Source organism: Synchiropus splendidus, chromosome 4, assembly GCF_027744825.2.
Source record: "Synchiropus splendidus isolate RoL2022-P1 chromosome 4, RoL_Sspl_1.0, whole genome shotgun sequence".
In the NCBI taxonomy this organism is placed as follows: Eukaryota; Metazoa; Chordata; class Actinopteri; order Syngnathiformes; family Callionymidae; genus Synchiropus; species Synchiropus splendidus.
Genome location: NC_071337.1, coordinates 17,083,236 through 17,110,861, shown reverse-complemented (window position 1 = coordinate 17,110,861; position 27,626 = coordinate 17,083,236). Strand labels below are relative to the sequence as shown.

The 27,626-nt window shown below is 42.1% G+C and overlaps 3 protein-coding genes across 4 annotated transcripts; 2 read left to right on the top strand and 1 right to left on the bottom strand.

The window, feature by feature from the left end:
• Positions 1–674: 674 nt before the first annotated feature.
• On the bottom strand, positions 675–5,679 carry cdkn1d (cyclin-dependent kinase inhibitor 1D). Its single transcript, XM_053862356.1, has 3 exons — positions 5,512–5,679; positions 3,169–3,666; positions 675–2,959 (listed from the first exon to the last, which is right to left on the bottom strand). The coding sequence occupies exons 2-3, from the start codon at positions 3,653–3,655 to the stop codon at positions 2,901–2,903; spliced, it is 546 nt and encodes a 181-aa protein (XP_053718331.1). The 5' UTR covers positions 3,656–3,666; positions 5,512–5,679; the 3' UTR covers positions 675–2,900.
• An 11,400-nt stretch (positions 5,680–17,079) lies between these two features.
• Positions 17,080–19,615, top strand: sapcd1 (suppressor APC domain containing 1). The gene is made up of 5 exons (XM_053862295.1): positions 17,080–17,207; positions 17,715–17,867; positions 18,760–18,909; positions 18,979–19,090; positions 19,476–19,615. Exons 1-4 carry the CDS (start codon positions 17,118–17,120, stop codon positions 19,066–19,068), a joined length of 483 nt encoding a protein of 160 aa, XP_053718270.1. The 5' UTR covers positions 17,080–17,117; the 3' UTR covers positions 19,069–19,090; positions 19,476–19,615.
• A 2,769-nt stretch (positions 19,616–22,384) lies between these two features.
• On the top strand, positions 22,385–27,626 carry prdm4 (PR domain containing 4). 2 transcript variants are annotated; one of them, XM_053862553.1, is made up of 12 exons: positions 22,385–22,437; positions 22,677–22,737; positions 22,827–22,942; positions 23,111–23,299; positions 23,373–24,131; positions 24,198–24,347; positions 24,492–24,610; positions 24,679–24,764; positions 25,116–25,243; positions 25,444–25,983; positions 26,587–26,755; positions 26,819–27,626. In XM_053862553.1, the coding sequence occupies exons 3-12, from the start codon at positions 22,828–22,830 to the stop codon at positions 27,162–27,164; spliced, it is 2,601 nt and encodes an 866-aa protein (XP_053718528.1). In that variant the 5' UTR covers positions 22,385–22,437; positions 22,677–22,737; position 22,827; the 3' UTR covers positions 27,165–27,626. The 2 variants fall into 2 exon arrangements, with proteins under 2 accessions (XP_053718528.1, XP_053718529.1); XM_053862554.1 differs by having other exon boundaries at positions 22,398–22,433.

Here is a 27,626-nt window from a genome sequence, read left to right as displayed (position 1 = left end):
CTGAATAAGACAAACCTATCAAAGCACCCTTCTCCAATCCAATGACAACTTAAATTAGGGCAATTGACTAGACAAACATAACAGCTGTTCTCACTTTTGTCAATATAAGTTCACATTTCCAGTATGTTTTTTCCCTGCTGTTATACACCACCGTCAAACAATGATAAATAATAAACAAACAATAAATAAAAACAATAAACGATTACGGTTGAATTATTAAATAAACCAAAAATAATCTGTGAAAAAAATAACGATGTCGCGCTGAATATGCGCTGTTTTAGAGAGGCACTACATTACCCACAATCTTTCGGAGCGACTGTGATTGGTGGAGATTTTCCCGCTGGCGGGAAAAATCTTGCCCGAGAAGAAGCAGCCAATATGGCGTTTTTGTTCTCTAGCGGGGCTCCTGTCGGTCTGAAACGCCGGCGTCCAGACGCGGTTTGACACCCATTCACATCGGTGCACGTCAAGTGGTCCCGTTTCAGAGAGAATTTTGTGTCTGAACGAATGCGGTGAAACGTGAGTTTGAATTCCCACCAAATCTGCCGTTAATGTTTTCACGGCATGAAAACTTTAAGTTTTCCAACTCATTCGAAGTTGAGATTTTGGTCCACTAGATGGAGCTTTTGATTCTTGTACAAGCAGAAAAAAAGGGTCGAGGTTTATATGACCACTGATCGTGAATAGTTTTTATTGTTGTTTTGAACACAGTATATAAAACGCAGGCCAACACCACGTCATTTGATAAGAAAGAGAATCTTTATAAACTATCAAAAGTATCTTATTGTGATCCAATGCAGTTATACTTCTTACAAAGAATCACAAACAGGTATTAAATTACAATGAAAGTAATACACATGGAATATAAAGATTATTGTACATTCATGCAAATACAGAGTAGCACAACACAACACTACAATGATATAGCTGCGACAGGTGAAGGTGTTTTTATAGGCAGTAAGGCAAGAAACAAACAAGAACCGAATTAGATCGCACTTTTTTTGTAATCAAAAATGTCTGTGTATTACATACTCAAAAGTTCTAGAGGAAACGTAGTTATGTTGTCAAAAATGTTTTTTGAAGTAGTGCAAAGATTTTGAAAAAGTTTCAGAAATAACACCGTTAGTAATACGACAGTAAAACATATCGGGATTTTTAAAATTACTTCCCAAGTTATAATAACTTAAATAGACTTTGATATAGGTGCCACACTTTCTCTCTCTCTCTCCCACTCAGTCTTTCGTTCTCTCTCTCACACGCACAGAAATAAAGCAATTGTTTTTTTAATAAACCCTTACATGACCACAAAAATATGCTTATAGACTACTGCGTCCATGATGGTTTTGCAGAGACTGAGGCAGTCGAATCACCAAAAAGAGAGTGCGCTAGCAGAAGGGGCACTAAAGGTCGTTCTTAAACAACTCAATGGTGTGGTCTGTTCCTGTGACACACTGACACAGTCACCTGGTGTGAAACTGTTAGCCACTATATTTTCAACTGCTGGTCTCACAGTTTCTCTCTGTATGTCAATGGAATCAACCTGAGTTCATAAACTATATATATATATATATACTCTTGTTATTCTTTTAATTTCTCGATGAGGTAGAATTATTAATCCAAATTATGGCTTGAGATCCATAACAGATTAAGGTGATTGATAACTGGAACACATAAACGTATCTAAAGCCCCTTTAGAAAATACTGCAACGATGGAGTATTATCTATATGAGAATCTAATTGTGACTCACTTTCAACACTTTCATTCCAAAAACTGAGTGAGTGTCAGCATACAGTTGAAATCTGGAGATAAACTATCTTACTGGGAAGTGAATGTGTCAGTGGACGTACCAAAGGGGGCTTTAGATCCACCAAACCTGAATTATCTAAAGGTTACAGGTCATGACTTCCCTGTCGAAGCTGACATCTCAAGTTTGATGTGTATGACTGATGCTTATCTTTGGCCAAACTGCCTCAGTTGCCACAATGTTTACAGGAAACCCCCTCACGCAGTCACACAAGCAAATTTACACTTTTAACAAAAAATGCACAGCGGTAAATGTGTCCCAGGCTCCATCTGAAAAATGGAACTCGAGACGCAGCACTTCCCTTCATGAGGCACATTTAAAACCAAAAAGACAGGGCGAACAGATAGTGAGGGAAAATGCTACATTGAAAAGCGAAAGCTGCAACTGAACTGCAAAAATGATATGTTGTTAAAACCCATTGTGCTCAAAGTATAAGCAGCAGGAACATTTGTTTGTTGAAGAGATAATGGCAACGGTGGAGTGTTTGTGAGCTGAAGTGACTTTAAGAGTCAAAACTGGGGCATCGTTTTGGAGATAACTGTATTTTTCACCACTTTTTAGCTGAGTTCAAATTGTTGAGCCTGCAACAGGATTCATAAATAAATAGTCACATAGAAAACATTATTACAAAATTGCTACAAGTTTGAGCTCGTTGCATCGTTGCTAATACCTCCACCGTTGACCCTTGACCTCGAGCTAATTTGAGTGACACTTGGATGGCATCTCACTTTAGCTTGATGTCAGCTGATTATAGTGAAAACTTAGCATCAGGGAGCAAGAAAAGGTGAAACGTTAACAATGCTAATCCAGGCCTGTGTCTCTTAAACCACGAGCTGGAAGTTTCCTGCAAGAGTGCATTCATCATTCACAGTTTAGAAAACGATACAGAAAATTAGAATGAAAACCGTTATAAATCGGGATGATCAGAGAATGGTAGCTTCCTTGTGCTGAAGGTGAAGGTGTGTGATTTAAAGCCGGGTGCTCCAGGCTGTCAGAAAATGCTACATATGTACATTAGATATGGGTAATATTTGCACGAGGCCAGAGGAAGGCAGTCGAGCCGTCGTTCTGACGTAGAGGATGACGCTGTCACTTCTACTGCCGCGATGATGCTTTGCAATGAAGCAGCTTCCTCTTCTTCACCTTGAAGAAATCTAGAGAGAAGGAAAGTTGGTGGTTTTTATTCTACATCTATTTGCATGTTCAGTATTTTATCTCACAGTTTTCTTGTAGCAACAAGTATCTTTGAGTAAAATGTGAATTCATGTCTTTTCAAGCGATGAGTATTGTGTGGTTATATTCAGAGGTTGTCAGGTGGTTCTAAATACAATGAAAGTAATAAATTCTGTACGACTTGAGCTACCTGTGATTGTAGCCTGTCGGCGTTTTGCTGGCCGCTGTAGTCGGTAGCACCCCTTGGTGGAAATCTCCAGGTACTCGTCTCCAGAGCCCGATGAGCTGCTGGATGCAGGGGAGTCCTCGCTGGATGACGGCGTCTGCCTGGAGGCCTTGGACATCCCGACACCAACTTGGACCAGCGATCTAGTCGCACAGCTGCGGTAAAACATCGGCACATCTGCGCTGCGCAGCTCCACCCACTCGATGTTGTTGTTGTCATCGGCGTGCTGCGGCCTGTCGTGGATGAAGTCGTAGTTCCACCGCTTGTTGGCCACTTCCACGCTCATGCACAGCAGCCGTTGGAAGTCGGCCTGCAGCTGCTGGTGGTCCACCGGACCAAAGAGGTTCCTGCGCACCGGTCCCACCTTCAGCTTCAAGGCCTCGATGCCCCCGAGGCGAGAGACCTCAGGGTTGGCTGACGCCGCTGCAGTTGATGTTGATGGAGTGTCCATCTCTCTGTTCCCTGTCAGGGGGCAACCACAACTGAAGGTTAGGGGTGGTGCTGGTTCTGTTGACCCGCTGCCCTCCAATGAGGTGTGATCTGGGTTTTATTGGTCAGGATTACAGGAACCCAAACCAGCCAAAGCCCATCTGACACCTGCTGGCCCTTTCTGTGTTTTATATGATCAAACCCACATGGAGACTAAATTACTCATGAACAGGTAACTGGCCCGACACCAAATAAATCCGAGCGCCTCAGAAGGAAGCCGAAACTCCACCTGATGTGGTGCAACACACACACACACTCACTCACTTGTGAAGCATTTGGACCCGTTGAGGAATGTTTCCTGCTAGTTCTGCAATTAGAGCAAAGCTGCAGGATTCCAGGGACGCACTCTAATTTCTTTCACCCCAAATTCTTCCCATACAAAGATCCCTACTGGTCCTAAGCTTGTTTGTAAATCCACCCGTGGATTAACTACCATCATAATCAGCAGACAAACCAGCTGATAACTCAGTTGAGGTTCAGGACGCACGCGATTAACCGCTAGAAAAACACACGTTCACAGCTGTTGGTTTGAATCCAGAGTTCAGTTAGATTTGTGGTCAACTATCCAGGACACTTGCGCATGGGAGATCATTTTAGCACTCTCAGAGTGCAAATACATCAGTGTATCAGGTAAGCTATTGAAGTAATCATTAGCTAGTTTTACACATCCAAATTAACACTGCATAAAAATGCTAATGAACAAACAAATAAAATGCCCCAAAAGTGAAATCATAAATGCAAATATTTTTATTTTATAATCAAAAATAAGTTGAGGAGTAAAACTGAAATCATATATTTACTCTACTAAAGAAAACTAGAGTAGTACAGAGGAAGTTGAGGCATAAGGGGGCGGGGGGTGAGAAAATAAGGTCAATGCATGGTGAAATATGTACCTTTTCAAAATATCCTTAATACGCTGTAATATCTAAGCTCTAAACACTAAACTCATCAATGATACACTGTTTTAGTTTTGTATCACCTGACTGTTATACTATACATAGTCAGTTTTGCAAATGTATTAAATACGATTTGAAACTAGTTTTAGACATTTTATTAATTTAATTGGGCTTTTTAACGGTATTGTTGATTGTGCCGCTTTTTTTTTTTTTTTTTTTTTTTTTTTTTAACCCTAGCTGGCCTTTTGCGCTCAGTAATCCAGGATTCTTATTAAAACATATGAGGTTAAATATATCAAACAGCGAAGAAAAAGGCGAAAAAAATAAAAATAAAAAGTAAAAAAAAAAAGTTTTAGAAATAACTAGGGTCAAACCATACGTTTGAAAAGTATATTTCAGCAAGTTTGAATGCGACAAACGATGTAAAATGTTTTTTAGCCGTAATAAAATCGTGTAAAACTATGATTTCTGCGCAAACAGGGCGGTTCTCTGTCAGTCAGTGAAAGTTGTTTGCGTCGAAAATTAAGTGGGCGCGGTATGCAGATCAGGTTTCACATCGTCATCAACTCTTCTTTATATCCAAAATATACACTTTTAAGCCACTTTTTGCGACATTTGCACGCAAGGGCAGAGTATAATTTGCAGTGATGCGTGCAAATGCGCTCAATAAAAACGCTTCATGCAGCTGCAGTAAGTTCTGACTTCATGACGCAGTTACAAAGTCGGGATTTGGGTCAATGAGATGCGAAACTGGCTGTCACCATCACCAGCTCACACTATGACCACAACTGCCACTAACAACGCGTGATTCACTTGAAAACACACACAATTACAACAGACGGTCGATGTTGTACATGGATACATGCAAGGAAAATTAAACCGAAACATCCTAACAACAGAGAAAAGTTCGTGATCCTCTTACCATCAGCGTTCGGTCCAAGTTGAGAATGAAAACTTTTGCCAACTTTTTCGCCTTTTAGAGCTCAAGGTTGTGCGCAGTGTGTCCTGTCAGTCGCGCAGAAATAAACAGAGTCACGTTGAAAGGTTTTGAGGTGGACACCTACTACAGAGGGAGGGAGGAGGCCGTCCCCGCACTGCCCCCATTGTTTATTATGGGTAGGGGGGCGGTGATCACGTGACTGCCGTCAAAGCCTTCGAGGAACTCTGTCAAGACCTAAATAGTCGTGAAATTCACTTAAAAAAGACGTAATACTAACTGTGATCCATACTAGACAGAGTTCAGCAAAAGTGTGCGACGCTAAACCTAACTTTATGATGAAAGTGAAGAAAGCGCTTTGAACGCATGTTTAAGTTTTAAAAATGACATTTGACTGCGTTCAACTTGTCGTTGCTGCTGGGATTGTGCGCGGCAGAGGAGTGTGATGGAACGCGGAGTTGCTCCATCTGCTGCTTCCTCCCGTCACAGCGGCTGGAGAAGTAGGTCAAATCTGCTGGCACTGGCCGCCATTTTCCCTCTTCGCCTCAAATGTGACACACATTCTCGTGTCGGCGGCGAAGCACGTTTGTTCGCGGTGACGCGCCCACCTCCTCAAGTCACGTTGGCCGTCAACGTGACTTGAGTTAAGTCCTTCACCTCTGGACTCACTTTTGACTCCAAAACACTTCTGTGGCAAAGTTGGACACGACTGGAAAACACTAGGTTTCACTAGAATGAACTAAAAAAAATCTCACTTCATAGTTTTCTCAATATCTCTCTTGTTCTACTTTAGATAAAGTTAACTACAAAAAGGAAAAAAGTTATACTAACATGGTCGAGTCATGGGGGCAGCAGTTGAAGAAAAGAGGTCCGGTTTTCCCTCTCTCACACACGACTTGCACCTCTTCTGAGGACTACTGACTGACAGTCTGAAGCAAGGAGACGCACCGGTTTCAGTCATTGTAGTCTTGAGGAACACATCTACATTTTAGCATCTAGCATCTCCAGGTTTTCCGCTACATGTAAACAGTTCTGGCGCTTTGCCAGGGCTTAAACAAGCGCCACCACACCTTCAGAAAAATGGTTTCTTTTTAAGGAGGAAATCTCACATGATCATACGAGTTAAGAGTGGGAACATCGTAACAAGCCAATAACATAGCGCATCATGGAGGTGCTCATGGTTATCATGGTTTTTGGGGCATTTTTAAGGAAAAATCCTGAAATAAACCTCGCAGGACTCATGTCACGCATTCTGGCCGCACGTGTGAAGCGACTGACCGCCGTTTGGAGAAAGATTTACGACTCATGAGTAAGAACTAGTGTGACTATTGTCACCAATTCAATAAAACACAGAACTTTCCCATCTGCTTCCTTGTTTCATTATCACTACTTTATTGGCTGCGTTCCTCTGTGGTGGTTAGTGTTATGTTCTCTTTCATTTACATCAACTTTATTTATTGACACCTATAATCTGACTGACAAAAAATTAATCTTTTGACTCACAATTTCGACATGCAATGGAGGAGATCTTTCAACAAACATTATATATTAATTGTTGACATGGCATTACCAATTTAATTCTTGGTACCTTACAAATGTCAAGAATAATTCCGCTAGTAATTCAGTATTGGCAAATTCAAATCCCCATAAGTAGTTTATGGTAAGCATTTATTATTAGCAATCTGGCTGTTGGAATCAGAATCTTGACGTTCTTGCATTCATTGTGTGTGCATGGGTAATGATAAATATCAAACATGCATCAGTCATGTTACTGCAGTGGATAGTAGACGTCGCGCAGACGCTAGTGGTTGCTAGGCCTGGTAACTCTATAATGTGATGTTCATTAATTATAACCAAATCAAGTCCAAAGGACAAAATGTCTTGTTTTGTGGAAGGTTTATTTATTCATTTTTCTGTTTGCTATTAGCAGTTTATTGGCAATTTAACATTCATGACTGAAAGTTGACACTCTGATGTTGCAACACGGATTTGTAAAAAGCATTCAAAAAGTTCTTCTGCTGTTCAGTGTTTAACTATCCACTCTATGCTACAGTGTGTTACACCAACCCCATTTACCAGCTCTTTTCTGCCTGCAGTTAAACACGCTCATGTTTCCTCCTCTTTTACGCTCTACTATACAGGACTGTTATTACCACATTCACTAAGGCTCCTTGCTAATGACATAATACAGTGTCACATGAGAGGGTTCATCAACTCTCTCACACACACATGTCATGTTTTTATGGCTTGTGAGTACATTTCATTGCCTCTCGCACTTTCCCCAGCCTCTCACCCTAAACCTAACCATCCAAAAACAAATGGCTAACCTTAACCAGAACCTAAACCTAAACTTAAATTCAAATACACTGACCCAGTTATTTTGAAGTTTCAATTCTCCAATTGAGGCTTAACCTCACAAATAGCAAAATGTCCCCACAAGGTGTGTTTCCAAGAAGTAGTCCCGACAAGGATAGCTAAACAACTTCACTCATACACACACACACAGACAGAGAGGTTAAACAAGGTTACTAACACTGTCTTCACAGACACCTGCAGTATTTCACTTCAATGCGACCACTGCTATTTTCTGCCTGTGAAGGAGGTCTAGAAGATTTTGAGTCATTTTGTCTGACAGAAGTGGTCACGTCAATGCTGTGGAATGTTTCCTGGGTGTGTTTTCACGTGAGGGGGTGATGTGGAGAAGAGCTCGAGGAAACACAAACCCAAGACAAAAAAGACCCAAAAAAACCCTATCATTAGCTATTATTCTTGCTAATCTATATTATCAATGTTGCCATAAACATTTTAACGTTCTACATAAAAGTACAGTTCATGTAGTATTTTATGTCCGAATTGTGTTATATGCCTGATGTCATTTTTATTACTGATATGATATTAACATAATTGAAATATCTGAAAACCTATTATATATATTTGACCTTTTAAATGTCAAAATATCAAGAGGATTCTTCATGACATTTGATGTTTAATGAAACTTTCATTATGATTATTGACATATTTCTCCCCATTCATGAGGATTCTGTACAGTTTATTGAGGTGAAGATGTCAAAAGTAAAATTCCTCCATTTACCTGCCTTTCTACATGCCTTCTCTCACGTGTGACACTGAGTTTGGGTAGTGATTGAAAGAACAAAAGACGTGTTTTCTCGACGGCAGAGTCTCGTGTCTCCCTGAGGTTATGTATGGTGTATGTCACTCAGCCAGGAGACTCAAAGTAGAACTGCTGCTACTTGTATAATATCTGTACAAGTTCTTTGTCGGACTGCCCTGTCATCCACACGGAGCCGGTAGAATGTCAGTTTTTAGCGAGCAACTTTTGTCACTTTCTCGAAAGTGGTCACTTCACAATAACAGTGGCTCTCTGCAACCTGTGATGTCTTCACCTGCTGATTATAATGAGCAGCCAACAGCCAATGATGACATCAGGTTTGTGTCTTAACTGCAGAGGAAACAGTCGCAGGTGTCCAAACAAAAAAGAACACAGTTTGGATTTGCGTATTTGTGTTGATTTCTCACATTTCTCACACTCGATACTTTGTGTTGTTTAAACTCTGACACACAACTGTCAGTTGTGTTGTTGACCCACTTCCCTCATTCTGATGTGCGTAACACATCGAGCCTCTATTAGCAGACAATGAGTCTTTAGTACATACACTCTAATCTTCTTCGCTGTTTTGTGTGTTTGTGGCCCTCTCACAAACACACATGCTAATCTGTGTGTTAATTCCAGTTACAGTGCTGAAGGCCATTGTTTCTGCTCCACGGTCCCCTCGAATACATTATACATGTGTGACCAGTGTCATGCTGATCCCGATTCTGTGTTTTGTCTTTTGAAAGATGAATGCTTTTTTGGATTAGTCCCCTGAATAATTGGACAGTGTTCACTGATAAACGCCAACTAGGTCACACTTATTTACAAAGTTTATAATGCGGCGTAGTGGTCAGTCGTGCAGAAGGTTTGAAACTGGCTGAAGTCAACTAAAAATGAACCCGTGTCCTTTGAGCGTGGCGTTTCAATGTTCTGTGCTATTTTTCCTCTTCCCACAGTCCAAAGGGACAATGGATCTTTGGTGGCGATGGTTGGCATTATCATCATGTGCTCTGGAGTGGACTGGCAGCGTCACCAAGAATAGAACTACAACTACAGTCCAAACTCCACCGGAATGTGTCTTACTAGTTATTTGCTTTTAATTCTTGTGCCAGTTTTTACAAATAGAACGTTTAAAGTAATGATAGATTGATAGATCCGATTGATAAAAATATATTAAATAAATATTCAATTATATAATAACAAATAAACTGAATTTCATTTCATAAAATTGCATTTTTAATGTGTTTCACACAGTAGGACCTATAATATAAGAATAAGTAGGAGTGTTAGTTGTTTTAATAGTATAAGGGTGGTGATATACAAATATTTATAATATGAACAGTAGGAGTAAGTAGCACTAATAATAAAAGCAGTCGTGACAAAAGAAGTAGTTTTGTCAGTAGTAGTACAGGCAGTGTGTTTATTGAATGTTCTCATTTCGCACTTTAGTAGCTATTATCATATAAATAACACTGTAGTTATATAAGTAGGAGTCACATTACCAGTTGTATTTGTGATGATAGTAGCAGTCTTATAATAACTGGTATTGGTGGTACTCTATAATGTCAGGAGAAGTTATGTTGTTTATTTAGTTGGAGTGAAGTTGCAGCAGTAATAGTAACATCATTTGTAGTATTGTAGTTGTAGCTAATAAGCAGATGTGGTATGAGGCGCAGTGACAGTGGCTAAGGAAGCAAGAGGAGTAATGTAGTATAATAGCAGTGGTAGTGGCAGTGGAAGTGGTAAGTAAAGAAGCAGAAGTGTCGTATAAATAATCACAGTGGAAGTATGTGTTATAGAAACAATAAATTGCTGCGGAAGTTGCCGTGGGGGAACTTTGGAAGTAATCTTAGAAGCTCTATTGTCTGCTACAAGCAGCAAATACTAGCTATCATGAATTAGTTAGGCCTTTGAAATGTGACACTCTGCATATTAGCTTCCTGATGTAAGGCTCTAATCTTAGTCACAAACTGCTGACTCAGCACAAGCAGTCCAACACGCCTAAGTGAGTAAGTAGCTTATGTATCTTTGTTAAATACGCCGCAGTCATCAACCACGTGGCGTCATAATCACCGTGTCGCGGGATTAAGATAAACTGACCACACCTTTGGCAACCAAGTCAGAGAATGCTGACGAAAGCCAAGTAGCCATCCTCTGGCGACGCCTCAAATACTGCCGTGTGGGGTTGAGGATCCTTATAACCCTGGCAACCTTCAGATTTAATCTTCTGACATATATTTCTCACTTGATGATTGATGCATTAAGTGAGGCAGAATGATAGAACTGTGGAGCGTCAGAGATATGGAGTACACATATGAGTCTCTCAGACTGTTGACCGGGTTTGACTTTGTCCTCATTCATATGAGGGAATTCCAGCTCACCTGTAGTGGTCAGTCTTGGACCTGCAGATTGTGATATTGTGCCTCACCTAGTTGTTTGGACATTACCGGTACCATCTTGCTGGTGCTGGGAGATGCGCGTTTCCTCAGTACCTGCTATTAGTTTTGTGAGTCCTAGTCAGCTGTCCGCTGTGGTGTTGTTCACTTCACCTTTGTTCTGTGGGTCTGCTGTCTGCTCTTTGAGGGCTTTAAAGTCCCAGCCTCCTGCCTGAATTGTTCAAAGAATTTTCATTTACTGGACCGAAAGCATCAGGTGGGAGTGAGGAAGGATGGAGGGGGAGTCATGTTCTGATTTCACGGCTGCTTTGTATGTGACTGCGTGTGTGAGTGTGCCTGTGTGTAGCAGCTGGATTTTGTCAGGAGTTCAGCAGGGGGGGTTCTGTGTCAGGGTGAATGAGTTTCAGATGAAATGGGGCCATAGGGAGACCCCGAGTGTTTGTTTTGGGGATCCTGCGAGGAGTTTGTGTGTGTGTGCAGTTATTGCCGCCTCATATTCGGAGTTGTGGCTAAATGACGTTGTGTGGGGGTGTGAAGGAGGAGAGTATTTTGCTCCATTGTTCTTTTGTTCATGGTTGCAGAAAAGTCTCAGGGTTGTGTCAAAATGAAAGCATTTAAACAGCCGTGATTTCCGCCTTAATTTAGGTGACAATATATTCTGAAAGTTTCAGATTAAAGTTTCCCAGCTGTTTAGTTTATTTAAATTTGTTTGTTTGTTTTCTTTTAGCATATTTTTTCTCATCTATATATATATTTTTTTAACTATTCAGTTTTCACTTTATTTTATTGAAGGATTGTTTTTGGTTATTTTAGTTAATTTATTTTATAGTTTACATTTCCCTTTTGCTTTTACTGAAACCTTATTGCTTGCAGTCATTTTTCATTGTAGCTTTTTAGGGAATTTCCCCCCGACATTTTCACTTTTGCTTTCTCAAAATTAGTCTTTTGTAATTTACTGACACATTTATTCTTTGGTACCACCTTCAAAACTAGAAATCATTTTAATTTGATTTAATTTCTAACTTTTTGCTCTGACAGCAGGTGTTTAACCATTTGATTTATCCCTTTTTTCATTTCTTCAGCAAATATTTGTTGATATCTTGGAAATCAGTTGTTTTTAGTAGTTATTTCACCTGGATTTCTTTCATTCACTCACCAGCATTATTATTAGGTGTTGAAATTAAACATTTGTCTCAATTGATTCAACAAGAAATTTGTACAAAATGGGCTGTAGATCACATTGACAAGTCACTAAAGTACCTGGACAAGTGACTGAAGTACAGCTTGGGTTTGTATCTCCTGCTTGTGTCTGCTCAGTGGTGGAGGTCAAAAGGTTGCGACTTTCAGCTGATGTGTTGTTCACCTCTTATCGGCATCTGGGGAACGTCTGGTTTACATCTGCGTGTATGTGTGTGTGTGTGGGGGGGAACCGTTCTTGACAAAACACTTTTCTTGTGAGGACCGTGTGACTTTGTGGGGACATTTGGCTGGAGCCCACGAGTTTAATAAAGCCTCAATTTGAGGATGAAGACTTCAAAATAACTATATCATTATAATTGGGTTTAAGTTTGGTGCTGAATCCTGGTTATGGTTAGCCATTTGTTTTGGATGCTTAGGTTTAGGGTGAGAGGCTGGGGAAAGCATTTCAACGAAATGTCCCCACAACTCGTAAGAACACAGTATGTGTGTGTCACGGCGGCGCTGGTCCTTCACCCTCTTCTAGACACATCTCGGGGTTTATTGTGGTAAGAGTGTACCACGGTCTGTGCAAATGTCGGTACACACAAGGCTTATAATAGTTTAAACACATGTTTAAAACACAAAGATGAGTGATTTCTGCTGCACAATACGGTATCTGTGCATCCTGTTTGAGATGCGCTTTCGCGCAGTGACACATGATCACCAGCAGGTGGTCCCATTGCTCTGAGTTGCAGAGTCTCCTTTGGTCGCCTTAACGTTTGCAGTTTTACTCAACACATGGCTGTGTTTGGGTGTTAGTCATGACAGAAGGTCCAGGTTCTGCCAGCGGTGATCATGTAATTTCTCTTCTCACCGCCCCACATCATTGGCAGCTGGGCAGCACAATGGTGCCATTCTCGCAACGTTGCCACAGTTCTCCAAGTGGTTGCCCGTTTGTGCAGCTGAACATGACAAAGTTGTTGTGAGGCACGTACAACTTGTCATGTCGTGAGAAACAGAACGTGATGTTGTTTCCCTTCATGACGTCACGGTCCACTATGCACCGTTCTGTCAGGAGAAAAACAGCAGCTGGTTGTCTGTATGTGGAATCTGAAGGTAGCTTGTTCGAGGTTCAATTGTGAACTCTATCAGAAGACATACAAATGTGTGACTGTGCTAAAACCTGTGGCCACAGGAAGACTTCATCTGTCCAGTGAAAAGACACACAAATATTTCTGTGAGTCACAGACTGAGAGCCTTTCACATGCCCGCCATTCAAAATATTGTATGACAGTCCTTTAAACCATCTGACACACACACACACGTTTATTAGTACATTGTAAAAAACACATGTTACACTGCAAGCACTACTGATCGATGACAACATGAAGTCACATAGCTCCTCAGTCAATGGACCTGACCTCAGCAACATTATTAAATCTCTGTTTTATCAATAGTTGCCACAGAATTACGTGTTTGGCACCTGGGTTTTTACAGGTGATGCTGAGGCATTGCTCAGACGGTAGGTGTTGCCCGGAAGGACCAGCTCACACCGATTCACTGAGGTGATTATCAGGGGTCGCAATGGACCAGCAGGCAGCACCTCTTAACAGGTGTGTGCGTGTGTATGTACCTGGTTGATCCTCACATGTGGGGACCAAAACTCTATCCTTGTGAGGACCTTATACCTTTGGGGACCATTTGGCCGACCCCACATATCCAAGGCTCAAGGCTCAAGGCTCACCCACATACTGGAACAATAATTGGACAGTCTTTGTTCCAATTTTGCCCCTTCCCGACCAAGTATGGTAAACATCCAACTTATCATTACTCTTGTAAAGTTGTCCTATAAGAGAATCATGATGTCTGGGGTCTTGCTCCAATCTGCAGCAGTATTCATCGGGTCCATCCCGAAATATATAAGCGCATTTAGTTCTGCATAGACAAATTGATCCTGTAATTCAGTTAGGATGAATTTGAGGGAAAATCATGAAAACACTTCTATTTTGTTTCTGGATCACAAACATGGTTGTTATTTCTGTTGAAATAGTACATAATTCACCACTGTTCTTCTGCATATGTCTAGCTGTCAGAGTATTTTCCTGTTCCACAAGCTATGCAGTACGACAGTTAACAGGCTGAACAAACATCATGTAAGAAAACTTAATGAGAAAACAATTGACTGCAATATAATCTAGCAGTCTGACACATTCAGGAATTAGTCAGCATAAGTTCAACATAGATGTTCACATGTTGTACAATGCTGCCATCTATGGGCTGCAACTCTATCAGAATATATACAAAAGTGTGACTGTGCTAAAGCCTGAGGAGGCCTCAGAAATACACACAAGTGTTTCAGTGGGTGGTGTGTGTTTGTATGTGTCTGTGCTCATGAACATGTGCAGGACTCACTGACACCTCGCATCTCCTCGCCACTTGCCATCAATACATGTCATCATTGGTCCGCCCACCATGACATAGGGCGATTGGGACACCATCTTCACATGGTTCATGTGAAAGTACACAGGCCGCACCAGGCCCTCCACATCCTTGTCGATCAAAATAGGTGTGTTATGACAGGGCTATGGACCTTCTGAGACACACACACACACATACGTCATTACAATATCACACTGCAAACACAAATCAATGACAAGGTGAAGCTACATGGTTGCTATGTATGCGTGTGTCTGACCTTTCCCTCAGTCATAAGGTCGCAGCCCGCCACAGAAACACACTATTTTAAGTCTGCAGCGTCTGAGCAGCAGCAGTTTCATAGTCAGGTTGGTTAATAATTGGCAGGTGTTGATTCTGGCTCTTCAATGATCTTTAAACTGCTGATCACTAGCGGCTTGTTTGTATGTATTTGTGTGTCTGTATATGTGTGCATCTGGTAGTTGGAGTGTGCGTGTGCGTTAGTATGTGGGATGTGAGCCAAGAAGAGTTCAGCACTGCAACATGGGTAGTCTAGAGTGGCCAGTGAAAATCTAATGAAAACATTATTTAGTTAAAACATGAAAACATTTCTGATCTGTATTTTTTAAACCACAAAAAGTTTTTTGATTACATTTAATGATGGAAATAATAAATCATAGCAGCAATAATAACAATAGCCATTAAATATTAAATGAATCAGGGCCTGGTTGTAAGTAGAGTATATATGGTAAAGCAGCAGAGGGACTCAAAAAGACTGATAGTCACACTTTACTGACTCACAAAAAATGGATAGATGGAAGAAGCAATGGTCACCAAACTGGGAGAGAAACACAAACTGAATCAAGGAATAAATCTGAAAAAACAAACTACCCTAACCACAAGGAAGTGAGAAAAACATTAGATGAGTGACCTGGAGAGCCGGCATCTTTCCTCTGGCCCGTGTCCCTGCCAGTCAACCAGGTATGATGTCTCCTGACCAGGACTTTGTCCACAGTGCAGTGTTTGTCAATGCGAAGTAGGGGAGGAGGGGATCAGTGAGAAGATAGTAACATGGGACATGGGATGGATGCGTAGAGAGGCAGTTGTTGCAGGACACTTAAAGGGATGAGTGAGCTGGGCCTCCATAGTTATGGACTCCCCAAGACCAGGAGGCAAGGTGCTGACATACGTAGGTAAACATGAACAGACTAAATGGAACATATAATCAGTGTGACTAAGGTCTGTATTTGTATATAGAAATAACAAGTAGTTGTATTTGGGTAAAAAAAGTTAAGAGAAAATATACTATAATGAGAGTTATTTTTTTGTGTTATTAAACCTTTTTACTTTTTGGTCTAAATAGGAAATTTTATAAACCTTCTATTTTGTATATTGTTGCTTCTGGTTTGCTTATTTTTTTCTTTTTACTTTCTTATTCGGCAATAGAATGATTCCAGTTGTTTAAATTTCAATTCTTTTTAATGGCAGCAAAGTACAGTTTTTAACTCACCTTTTTAAAAGATATTGTGACTATATTTATCTCAATGAAAAGGTCAATAATGAAATTCAAATTTCAAAAAATTGCTTAAATTATACGTATGGGACACAATTTATATAAAGTTTTCTGATTCTGATGTGAGCTGAAGGTCCTTGCTCTGTCCCTCCCTTTGGATGACTGCAGATTCTAGAATCATCCCCTACATCTGCTCCAGACAGTTGCTGTTGGGTCGTCTATAGGATTTTGGGATGGAGGTGGCGCTATCAGATTGATGCAGTCACAGGTGTAAGTGTTTAGGATGGGGACCTACAGGTAGGCAGGACTGTGGGTGGATGGGCTGGAGGTGGAACAGCAAAACTGGACCAGTCAGATTAGAAGTTGTTGAGCCAGGTGAACAACACTGTGTGGCCGGTTTCTCCTTTTCTGAGCTGCGTTCAGCGGGGCCACTGACTCCGGTGGCAGTGACCCTCCTGGCCCTGGTTCCTCACTCACTGGCAGCCTGGTTGTGAGATTGATTAATCCATCTGTTCATGTTGGGCCTCCATGTGTCTGATGGCACTCTGCACCGCTCTTTGATGGTTTCCACCAGGTTCGGTAGCATTCCATGGAGCATGTCAGGACTGATACTCACCTGAAACCTGTCAGGAAAAAAAAATCACACACCTTCACACACATTCAGAAGCAACTGAGGAATGTTGATATTTCTGAACACGAAACTACACAAGTTCAAGTTTCTTGTGAATCTGGAACCAAGCGGCTGAGTCTCGTGTCCCCGCTCTTCTGGACCACTCTGTCCTCGGACGAGGATGACCCTTCATGGCAGTGACATGTGGAATTTGCCATCACCTCGCCCTGGGGCGCCATGCCGCTGTTATTTCCCACCCTGCGTGCTCTCGCTCTCCCACATTCCCTGCTGCGGCTGTTATTCCTGTCAGCTCTGCAGGTCTGTTGTTTGTTGTCGCGGGCTGCATGGGGCACCCCGGTCCTCTTCATGGCCTGTCGTCCCCGCAGCTACACCATCGTCATATTCCCACTCCGGACCAGCCTTTTCAGCCTGGACGCTCTCCGCTTCTACCTTTGGGTGAGGAGGGGGGAGTTTGTTGTCTGCCTGGAGCCACAGAGCTGGGTTATAGCGGCTCACGTGAAGGTTCTGACGCTAACTCACATCATACTTGCTCTACTTGTATAGTTTGCGTACAATTGTTAGCTGTTGTTGAGTCTTTTTATTCACATGTATTTCTCTACTCTCTTGCAAAAGACATTGACATGGTGTTGTTTTTTTTACATAAAAGAATATATTCTAATATTGTTCAATTACATATTTAATGTTGTTTAATAATTACACACATGCTAAAATATCTTTGATCCTATTGGTGCCATACATTTTCAGTTATATTATAAAAATATATTTTAAATTAAAATATAAACTTTAATTGAATCACTAACAAGAAACATTTATTTTTCTTCATCATCATGTATTATTGTAAATTATAAGTGAATTTGAAAAAGTATTGGGACAATGATTTGAGAAAAAAATCCAGCATTTTATTTTAAGTGGGATCATTGTCGACGCTTGCTGACATTCCAGATTAAACACCTGAAGAACCTGGAGCAGGAGAAAGACGCTCTCTACTCTGGTCTGGAAGTTCTGGAAGAAGCCCGACTGTGGTACCTGCAGCGGCTGGAGGAGAACTGTGCCAGGCAGTTTGGTGTCTTGAACAGAACCATACCAGCGGCACAGGTAAGTGAGTCATACGACTCAGACGGACCTGTTGAGAGTGAGAGCTGGTCCATAGACAGCCGGAGGTTCCATTTAGGTTTCATGATGCCTCAGCAATCGATAGCACTAACATTATGACCAGTGACAAACTGTGGTGGAGTCAAGTCCTTCGTGTGACAAGATCCAACCCTAATTTTGGGTGTCATCTTGTTATAATTTTGTTGTTAATAAAAATGAATACATATTTACTGAACATAGTAACAGCACAATAAATGCATGGTGAAATATGAATAATTTCCATGCAAATACTGTTTTTTATTGTCTGTGAATTACTAAAATAATATTCGTCAAATATTTAAATTATTATTGTGTACATTAATTTAGCAGCAATAACCAAATGTGAAATAATAATAATTATTTGTGCAAATACTTGAAATTCTTTACAATCAATATATCAGTTAACAATTAATAATGTGAAATTTATTCATGACAATTATAGAATTAAAGTGATGACTGTGTTGATCCACCAAATAAGATGTGACCGACCAGATTCTGGAAATTATTATTTATTATTATTATCATTATTATTATTATTATTGTTGACTCAAGTGTTTGTCAGTCCCTAATTTTCATTAGTTAAAATGTGTGTCTTCTCTTCATAACTAGTCATTTTCCGTTTATTGCTGATACCAGGAAAAATGTTAAAATTAAACCAACACTCAATGCTATTCTTATTTAAAGTAGAGCATTGATGAAGTTCTTTTATTCACTCACAATCGTTAATTTAATTACTGTCAAATAACTGTAACACCATGTTACGTGATCCAGGCAGCAAACATTTTGTGTCTTGTGGTCAGTGTTTTAAATAGAGTGAGACAGTTGAAGTGTTTGTGACCCTCTTCTTTTGGTCCAGTTCTCCTCCAGCCAGCTCAGGTCCCTGATCCAGCGGGTCAACGGCTCTCTGGGCTCCGTCATGTCAGATTCCAGCTGCACCAGCAACCTCTGTGTGACCGACACGGAGGAGGACAGCGACCTCCGATGGAGGAACTCGGTGTTGACGAAGGTAACCGTCGCATGATCATCGGTCCACTCACCTGGTCAGTTCTCATCCCACGTTTTGTCCGCCTGACAGGAAGTCGGCCGACAGAACCGTCAGATTTCGATGTTGGAGTCTGAAAAAGAGTCTCTGCAGGAGGAGCTGGACCACCTGTCAAGCCTCTGACGCACTGGGCGGATGTAAATATGTAATTATCAAAATGAATAACTGGAAATAAAGAGCAAGATTAGAGTTTAACAATTACTGTCGTCATATCCTGTTTATGACATAGTAAGTTCAACATACATGATTTAGAAAAAAACATTTATGTATTAAAAAAAAAGGTGCTTTCATATCTAAGCACCACTACAATGCCAAATTTCAAATAGGTGAAACAAATGTTTGCTGCCTTAAAATATAATTATATAGAAAATATATGTCAACATAAATAGATTATATATGAAAAAATAACTAAATATCACGATAAAGATCTTTACTGGTTAAGATAGTGGATTTTACTTACATTTCACATTTTATCCTGATCCAGCTCCAAAAGCACTTAACAGTTTTTTTTTACACACATAATCCCACAGTGACAACACTAGGCTGCGACACAGTGCACCAAGTGAACCCTGAGGAGCAGTCAGGTGGAGGACGTCTTGCTCTGGGCCACAAGGAGGTTTTTCAGCCGTGATTGTTTATTCAAGGCTCAATTGAATATACTGTACTAGACCATAATATATGACAGTTATTATGTTTTGTACATTTATTTTTACAATGCAAACTTGTTTATTTGGTACATTTACATGCATTCTGTCACCACATTATTTTTCGTACTTATTACAATAATGAAAGGAAAAGCATGAATAACATTATTTTTTAATGTAACCTATTCAATAAAAGTATTCATCAAGATCTATGAGCCTGTTTAAACTCTAGAAGTTGTTTATCTGGCTCACATCAGCGTTGAGGACCAGCATCACTTCTTCCGTCTCCTCATGAGGGATGGTTGTCAGGACTCGTTCACTCGACTCCTTCGGTGGTCCAGAGAAGGAGAGTGATGTGTCGGCATTAGATTCTTGTCACGCTGCTGTAAACATGATTTTGGACTTGGAGAAACAGGGATCAACTTGTGTTCTGTATTGAGGAGGGTTTGCTGATTAGCCAGTATTCATTGGAAAACTATTTTGTTTTTATTGTAAATCTTTAGAATTGAGCCATAAGTGGATGTTTCAAAGTCATCAATTTACATTGTTATCCTCGCATCAGTACCTCACATAAAACTAACAAACTAATACCATTTTCATACAGCTCTTTTAAAATCAGACTAATGGCTATAACAACATTTGCGTTCAACAGTATCTTCATTTGATTATTTATTTTTGTGAATCAGAAAATCCAACAAACCACTTTCGGGTTGGCAGTGTAAGTGAAAACGGATCGATTCATGTAAAATGAAGAAGAGCTCAACTGGAATCATGAGTGCGTTGAGTCATGAGTGAAATTCCTGCCTTAATTTCACCCCAAAAATTACGTCACAATTGTATGCAATGAGAAATCTCTGAGTATCACCAGCACCTCAGCTCATCCCAGCAGTTGTTGTACGCATAACACAATATGATGTATATTGCTTTTAATGTAAGCTATTGCTTTTTACTAAATGGTTCAGTGTGGAAATGGTTTTCGCTAGGTTTCGCTTTAGAATGTTTCATCCGGAGGTCATCTTGATTGAAGGAGAGACTCATGAACAGTAAATGAGATCTCTGCTGTTAGATCAGTTGCCTGTGTTATTTTTCAGGAAACAGTAGTCTGAAAGTCTCTGCTGAAACTGTGACCTGCCGCTCTGTGAGGACTCAGATAAGGATCCTCAAAATATCCAGGCTGGTTGCTGCTTCTATTGAAGTTTCTCCACCTTGATGGTCATTCAACCGTGATGGTTCTGGTACCAGCACTCGGATGATTGTGGTTCTGGATCAGGTCCAGCAGTGGCTCACCAAGCTTGCACGCCAGCAGGCTACACTGGATTTGAACTGATGGTGCAATCTCGCAAATCTGAGACACAATTTCATGTTTCCAGCTTCCGCACAGGAGACTGTGAGTATACACAATCAAGGAGAATGCGGGTAGAAGGAGGGGCACAAGGCTGAATAGGGCGAGTGTTTGGAGAGGAAAAACTGTGGGATGGGATTTATTAATGCTTGTATTGTACACACAGCATTAAATAAATTAAGAAATAAAACGAATTTAATTGAGCCAAATAAAGTATTTCACTTACTCAAATTCAGTAAGTGAAGGACGGAGCTTCGTCTTGAGGACTCTCTTATATCGTTCTGAAGTGAAACAGATAACTCAGATTAGATTTGCCGCACGAGAGTGTAAATATAGATATTTATTCAACTATATTTTGACAATAAAATCACAAATGCTTATTAAAATAAGGGACATGACGATCAAGAAAATATCATGAACAACACAGATGTTCCTCTTCACTTTGAACTTTTTTTTTTTTTTTTTGCAAGATTGTGGATATTATGGATAGTGTCTACAACATTATCTAAGTACGGACCCCTGAGGGACACCACTGTTGGCTCCACTGCCACACATTGACAACAGCAATATGAGTATTGACTGTCAATTATATTATTTATTGTGTTTCATTAACATTCTGTGCAGATTCGGTGTTTGGTTCTGAGTCCTGACCCTGGTTCCGGACGTGTCCCAGCAGCCCCTGCAGGTGCCTGATGTAGAGGATGGCAGCTCGCAGCGTCTCCACTTTGCTGAGTCTCTTGTCGTCAAACTCGGGCGGCAAACGCTCCCGCAACCGGGCGTAGCCCACATTCACGCAGCGCACCCGGTCACGCTCGCGCTCGTTCCTTTTGCGGATGAACGCCGGCTCCAGCGCAGGGTGGAGGAAGTGCAGCCGCCCGTACGGGTGTCCGGTCGAGTCAAAGTGGAAGGGGCGTACCAGAGCCAGAGAGTCTATATGGTGACCCGCACTGCTGCCCGCACCGAAGCATCGCAGGTCCAGTGGGATGTGATCCATCACCTCCTGGTGGGGAAATGACATCTTCCGAAAGTTGGCCGGGGAAACAGATCAACACAGATTTGGTCCCGAGGTGCGGTAGCGGTGAACCATCCTGCGAGTCTGGAGCTTATCTGGCGTGTTGTCTGAAGGGGGAGGAGAGTCTCTGCGGGGTGGAAATGAGTCGCTTCTCTTATCAAGAGTCACCCGTGTTAGATCTCACCTGTGGAGATGTGAAACATTCGGGACTTTCGTCAGAAACTCTCACACTTTCTGTCAACTTGGCTTGACATCCTAATGACAAAATGATATACTTCCGGATACTTCATTCTGCATCTATTTTTTTCTCACACTGATTTTTTTCTTATTGTTTTCTTTTTGATACAACAATTTCTTCATGTATTCTGTGACGGAAATTAGATTATATGGTGAGCGGATATTTTCCTGAGCTCCGTGAACGACACACGAAAATGCGCATGTGCAGTAGATGTCGTCATGACTCTCTTCATCATGGATGTGTTGTTATTTTGTTAGTATGTATCTCTATCTTCCTTTCGTTTCTTACGGTTTAGTTTTTATTTCCCACCTGCATTTTGTTTTCACTATTAGCACTTTGGCAAACATCTGGAGCTAACCAAAACATTCATTCTGTAATGTTATGTGCGACGCTTGTAGCCAGTTTAGCTAGTTCGATGTTTGCTTGGTTGTGTTGTGTTTTTTTCCTGGAGGCTTCTGTTCAAATCTCAATTTTGTCTTCGTGCCTTTGTTCCAGTGATCGAAAAATGAAAAGGTGGCCGTGTTCTTTGTTAACGAGCACCTGTTGTTGATTTCAGGTAAGCTAGCAAGGCTAACAGCAAGCACTCCCTGTTCCCCGTTGTTCATGTGCGGGCTGTGTGACCTGCACGCTTCATCTTGTTTCTAGGATGAATGACATGAATCTGAGTCCGGTGGGCATGGACCAGCTCAGTGTGCCCTCGGTCAGTGCCAGCCACCTGGGTTTGCCCACCTCCCCTCCTCACAACAGCATCCCAACTCCAGGTAACACTTCACTTTCATGCCTTCTGTGGTGGAACTCATTCTGAGGCAGCATTTAGTGGCTGTCACATTATGCTGTAGTTTTTTTTGTGTAATCATTTATTAGCCTAGTTATACTTAACACGTTTGTTGTGTTACATTGGTTTAATATATTTATGTGTTCTGTCTCAGGAATGCCTGTAGCCATTCCCAGCCTGGGTCCTTCTCTGGGGTCCCTCCCCTCTGCTCTGTCCCTGATGCTGCCCATGGGACCTCTGGCAGACCGTGGAGTCATGTGTGGCTTACCAGAGAGGAACTACTCGCTGCCTCCTCCCCCGTACCCACACTTGGAGAGCAGTTACTTCAGACACATATTACCTGGTAGGTTTTCATGTGTGTGTCTGTATGTGTGTGTTGGTTGCCAACCTCTGACTTAAGATCTTTGTGGTTGCAGGGATCTTGTCGTACCTGGCTGACCGTCCCCCACCTCAGTACATTCACCCCAGCAGCATCAACATGGACGGCACCTTGTCTGTGTCCAGCAACAGTCAGTCAGGTCTGGATCCATACAGCGCCCCAGGTGGCCCACTGGAGCAAGGCCTCGTCCCCATGGACTCTCGACAGGTCAGCGGGCAGGGAGACCTTCACCAACCTGTTGCCCATGAACTGGACTCTGCAGGCCTGACCATGGAGTCTCGGGTCAGTAGCCCCATGTCCCCCGATAGGATGGGAGAGGAGCTGGCCTCAATGGACGGGGTGGGGGTGGTGTCAGACCCCCAGCAGCAGCTCGGAGGAGGACGCCAGCCTCAACCCCACGATGGCCTGTCTGGTGTAGACTCTTCAGGTGGTGTGATGCCCCTTCATGGTCCCCCTGTACTGGAGCTGCCCGTGGTGATGGAGTCGGACCACATGGGCGGGCGTGTGGGGAATTCTGGTGGTGGGGCAGGAGGAGGACTTGGGGAACAACTGCACAGTACCGCAGAGATGAACTCAGGTGTGGTCAGTGTGGTCCTCTCTGGGTCCATGACCAGCCAGGGTCCGCTGGGACCCCTGCACGGTCACTCCGGGCTGGGTCTGGAGGCTGTCAATGTGTCCCCCATAACTGCTGAAGTTTCACTGGGTCCAGAGAGCAACCTGGTTCTGGTAAACTCCAGCCTGCAACTAGAAGACTCTACATCCAACAAGGAGAACTTGGTGCCGGCTTTCACCATTTGTGAGTGTCTGAACCCTTAAGCCTGAACCTGGGTCCTGTGCCTGATGCTGATGTCTCTTCCGACAGGGTGCTCTTTGTGTGAACGTTCTTATACCTCTGACTGTCCTGAGCATGGACCAGTTACTTTCATTCCTGACGCCCCCATCCAGAGCCGAGCCCGACTGTCTCTTCCCCGACCTCTGTGCCTGCGAATCTCTGTCAACGATGAGCCGCTTGGTAGGAGAACCTTTTTTTTTTTTTTTTTTTAGAAATCCTGCACGACACAAACTGAGATTGATCTGGATCATGTCACTTGCATGAATATGGTGGGGTGATCATTTGGTTCCTCATGTTTATCCAACTATTTTGTTGATGTCACAGGTGTGTTTGCTCGTGACATGATACCACCCAGAACCTGTTTTGGACCTCTGGTGGGTCAGCATTGCAGCAACGTGGATCTGTCCGATTGGCCGGAGAAGGAGACGCCTCAGATCTGGAAGGTCTGCAATTTGAACTTTGTCTCTTTGGAATGTTGAAGACATGTGACTGATTTTTCTCTCTATGTCAGATGTTTCACAACAATGTTCTGGAGTTCTACATCGTCACCACAGATGAGAATCAGAGTAACTGGATGATGTTTGTGCACAAAGCCCGGTTAGTCTGATCCTCCACCTCACAAACGTTGACGTTGATGACCTTTCAGCAGATTTGCTCTTTTTTTTCATTCATTCATTCATTCATTTTTTGTCGATTTATAGTGACCGTCTACTAAATTAGGGCTCCGATATCAATATTTCTGTTGCAGCCAATACACTATGTTTAACGATGAAGATGTGTTTTAAGAAGATGTTTTCGCAAGCTCATACCATTGGGCGCCACTGTACTATACTTGTTAACTGTAAAATCTAACATATATTTTTCAGAACTTCAAAATTTTGTTGTTCCATAACTTTTTCAGAATCTGTAATAAATCTTGGTGATGAAACTATCGTAAATCGTGTTTAGGAGCCGTGAGGAGCAGAACCTGGTGGCGTACCCAGCCAATGGGAAACTCTACTTCTGCACCACCACAGAGATTCACCCGGAGCAGGAGCTGCTCTTCTACTACAGCAGGGACTATTGCAGACTCACAGGTCAGATGTTATTCATTGTGGCTGAGGATGGTGCTTGTTGCCATGCATTCGTAAAGAATGATAATGCGATGTGTATCTTGTTTTTTCTGAATTTCAATGGCTCAAAATTTATTATCTGTATGCAGTAACTCTTTACTGACTTAAGGACAGCCTGCCGTATATGTTCATTTTTGTATTCATGTTCCCCCTGGTGTTCTCAGGTGTTCCTCCGCTGCCTGAGGGTCCATTGTGTCAGTGTGGTAAAGAGTGTTCGTCGTTCTCTGAGCTTAAGTCTCATCTGGGCAGCCACAACCGCAGTGTCACTCACAGCCAGAGTCCTTTGCAGCAGGAGCAACATCTGCACCAAGAGCAGCAGCAGCAGCAGCAGCAACAGCAGCAACAACAACAGCAACAACAGCAACAACCACCCCAGCAGCAGGAGGAAGAGAAGCTGACCACCTCCAGCTCCTCCTCCTCCCCCTGGCCCTGCCATCCTCATCCTGGCACTGCTCAGACTAGCGAGGAGGTCGCCAGCCAGAGCCAAGTTGTGAGGACGCCCGCCACGGGCAGAAGCAAGTCTCAGGGAAACGTGCGTGAGAAAAAGTTCAAGTGCAACATGTGCTCACGGGCATTTATCACCTCCACCAAGCTCAACGTGCACTTCATGGGTCATGTTGGAATGAAGCCACACAAGTGTGAGTACTGCAGTAAGGCCTTCAGCGATCCCAGCAACCTTAGGATGCACCTCAAGATCCACACAGGTGAGTTCCACTGCTCTAGCAGAGCTGCTCTAAGATGGAGTGTAGAGTATATAACATCAATAATAGCATTATATATAGTTTTTCTTAGGTCTCATTGTTTTTGTAGACACAGAAGTCTGTGGAAAAAAAGCTGCACATTACAAGTGCTATTCAAAGTATTTTACCAACATTGGCATCTTCTTATATTTTTTAAATAATATTATAATTTGTCTTATCTCTAATGGTTATTATTATGAAAAAAAACAAAGAAATGTTGAGAAAAAGATATTCGCACTGATGTGGAATATATTTAAACCACAATAAACATGACAATAAGACAAAGAAATGAAAATGATAAAACTAAAATATTGGAGTTTCTCCTCCCCCTACCATGGCTACTGTGAAACCATTGGTCAGGGTTCATAAGTGAACAAGAGTTCAATTTGTTTTAACATTTGTGTCAGTTAGTAGTAAGATAGGGTTCAATGAAGCCAAGATGATACAGTGAGATCATAAAACCATGAGCACAAGTTAGAATGATAAAGAAGAAAGCTCTGAAAAGCTGTATAAAAGAATCACTGTATGTTGGCGCTCATCAAAAACTCCACCTGTTCCTGTCCACAGGTCAGAAGAACTACAGGTGCAGTGTCTGTGAGAAGTCCTTCACACAGAAGTCTCATGTGGCGTCCCACATGCTGATCCACACGGGTGCCGAGAAGCACAAGTGTGACCTGTGCGACCGAACGTTCATCAGGAAGCCCGACCTGAAGCAACACATGTTCTCACACACACAGTAAGATGCCTCATTTTGGGTTCAACATTGACATATCTCTGACATTGTCTTCCGTTTCCTCAGCGAGCGTCGGATCCAGTGTCCCAAGTGCAACAAGCACTTCTTGAAAACCAACCACCTGAAAAAGCACATGAACTCTCACGAGGGCCGTCGGGACTTTGTCTGCGAGAAGTGCCACAAGGCCTTCCTTACCAAGTACCACTTGACTCGCCACCTCAAGATCTGCAAGGGGCCCAAGACGGAGCGGGCCAGCCGCAAGGAGCAGGAGGAAGATGAGGAGGAAGAGGAGGTGGAGGAGGATGGAACTGTGAGAGGGCAAGGGACAGGGCTGGTGGACCCTACACACACTGAGGACTGTGGTCTGGATGTAGGAGGCTACCACTCTGAAAAGTCGCTATCACCGACGTAGCATTAGCACTCTGAACGTTAGTCCATGTGCCTTGCTTTGCAGCGTGTGTCAAGTTTGGAAATGTTGGCCGATCACTACCTCCATTTAACACCTCGACTTCATGCTAGATGTTGGTGCTGACTCTGTTTTTTTGTTCAATTCTAATTTATTTACTATGAGTTGTCCGCAAGCCTCCCAAAATGATGAATCATGCTGGCATGTCACCTGCAGCGCTGTGAAATATTATTGTAACGTTTCAGTGTAGAAAACAAATTTCACAAAGTAAAATCCAGAAAAATAATGTCAAAAGGAACTGAAAGACTCACATTGGTGGATGTAAAAGAACTAACTCCTCCGTTCCTCTGAATTCAGTTGCAAGTTGAAATAGCTCTGCCGTTGAACTGCTGCTATTCAAATCACTAAGATTCCACTGATGGTAAAGTGTACGCTGTGCTTATGAAGACAAGAACCAGGTTTGTTGCA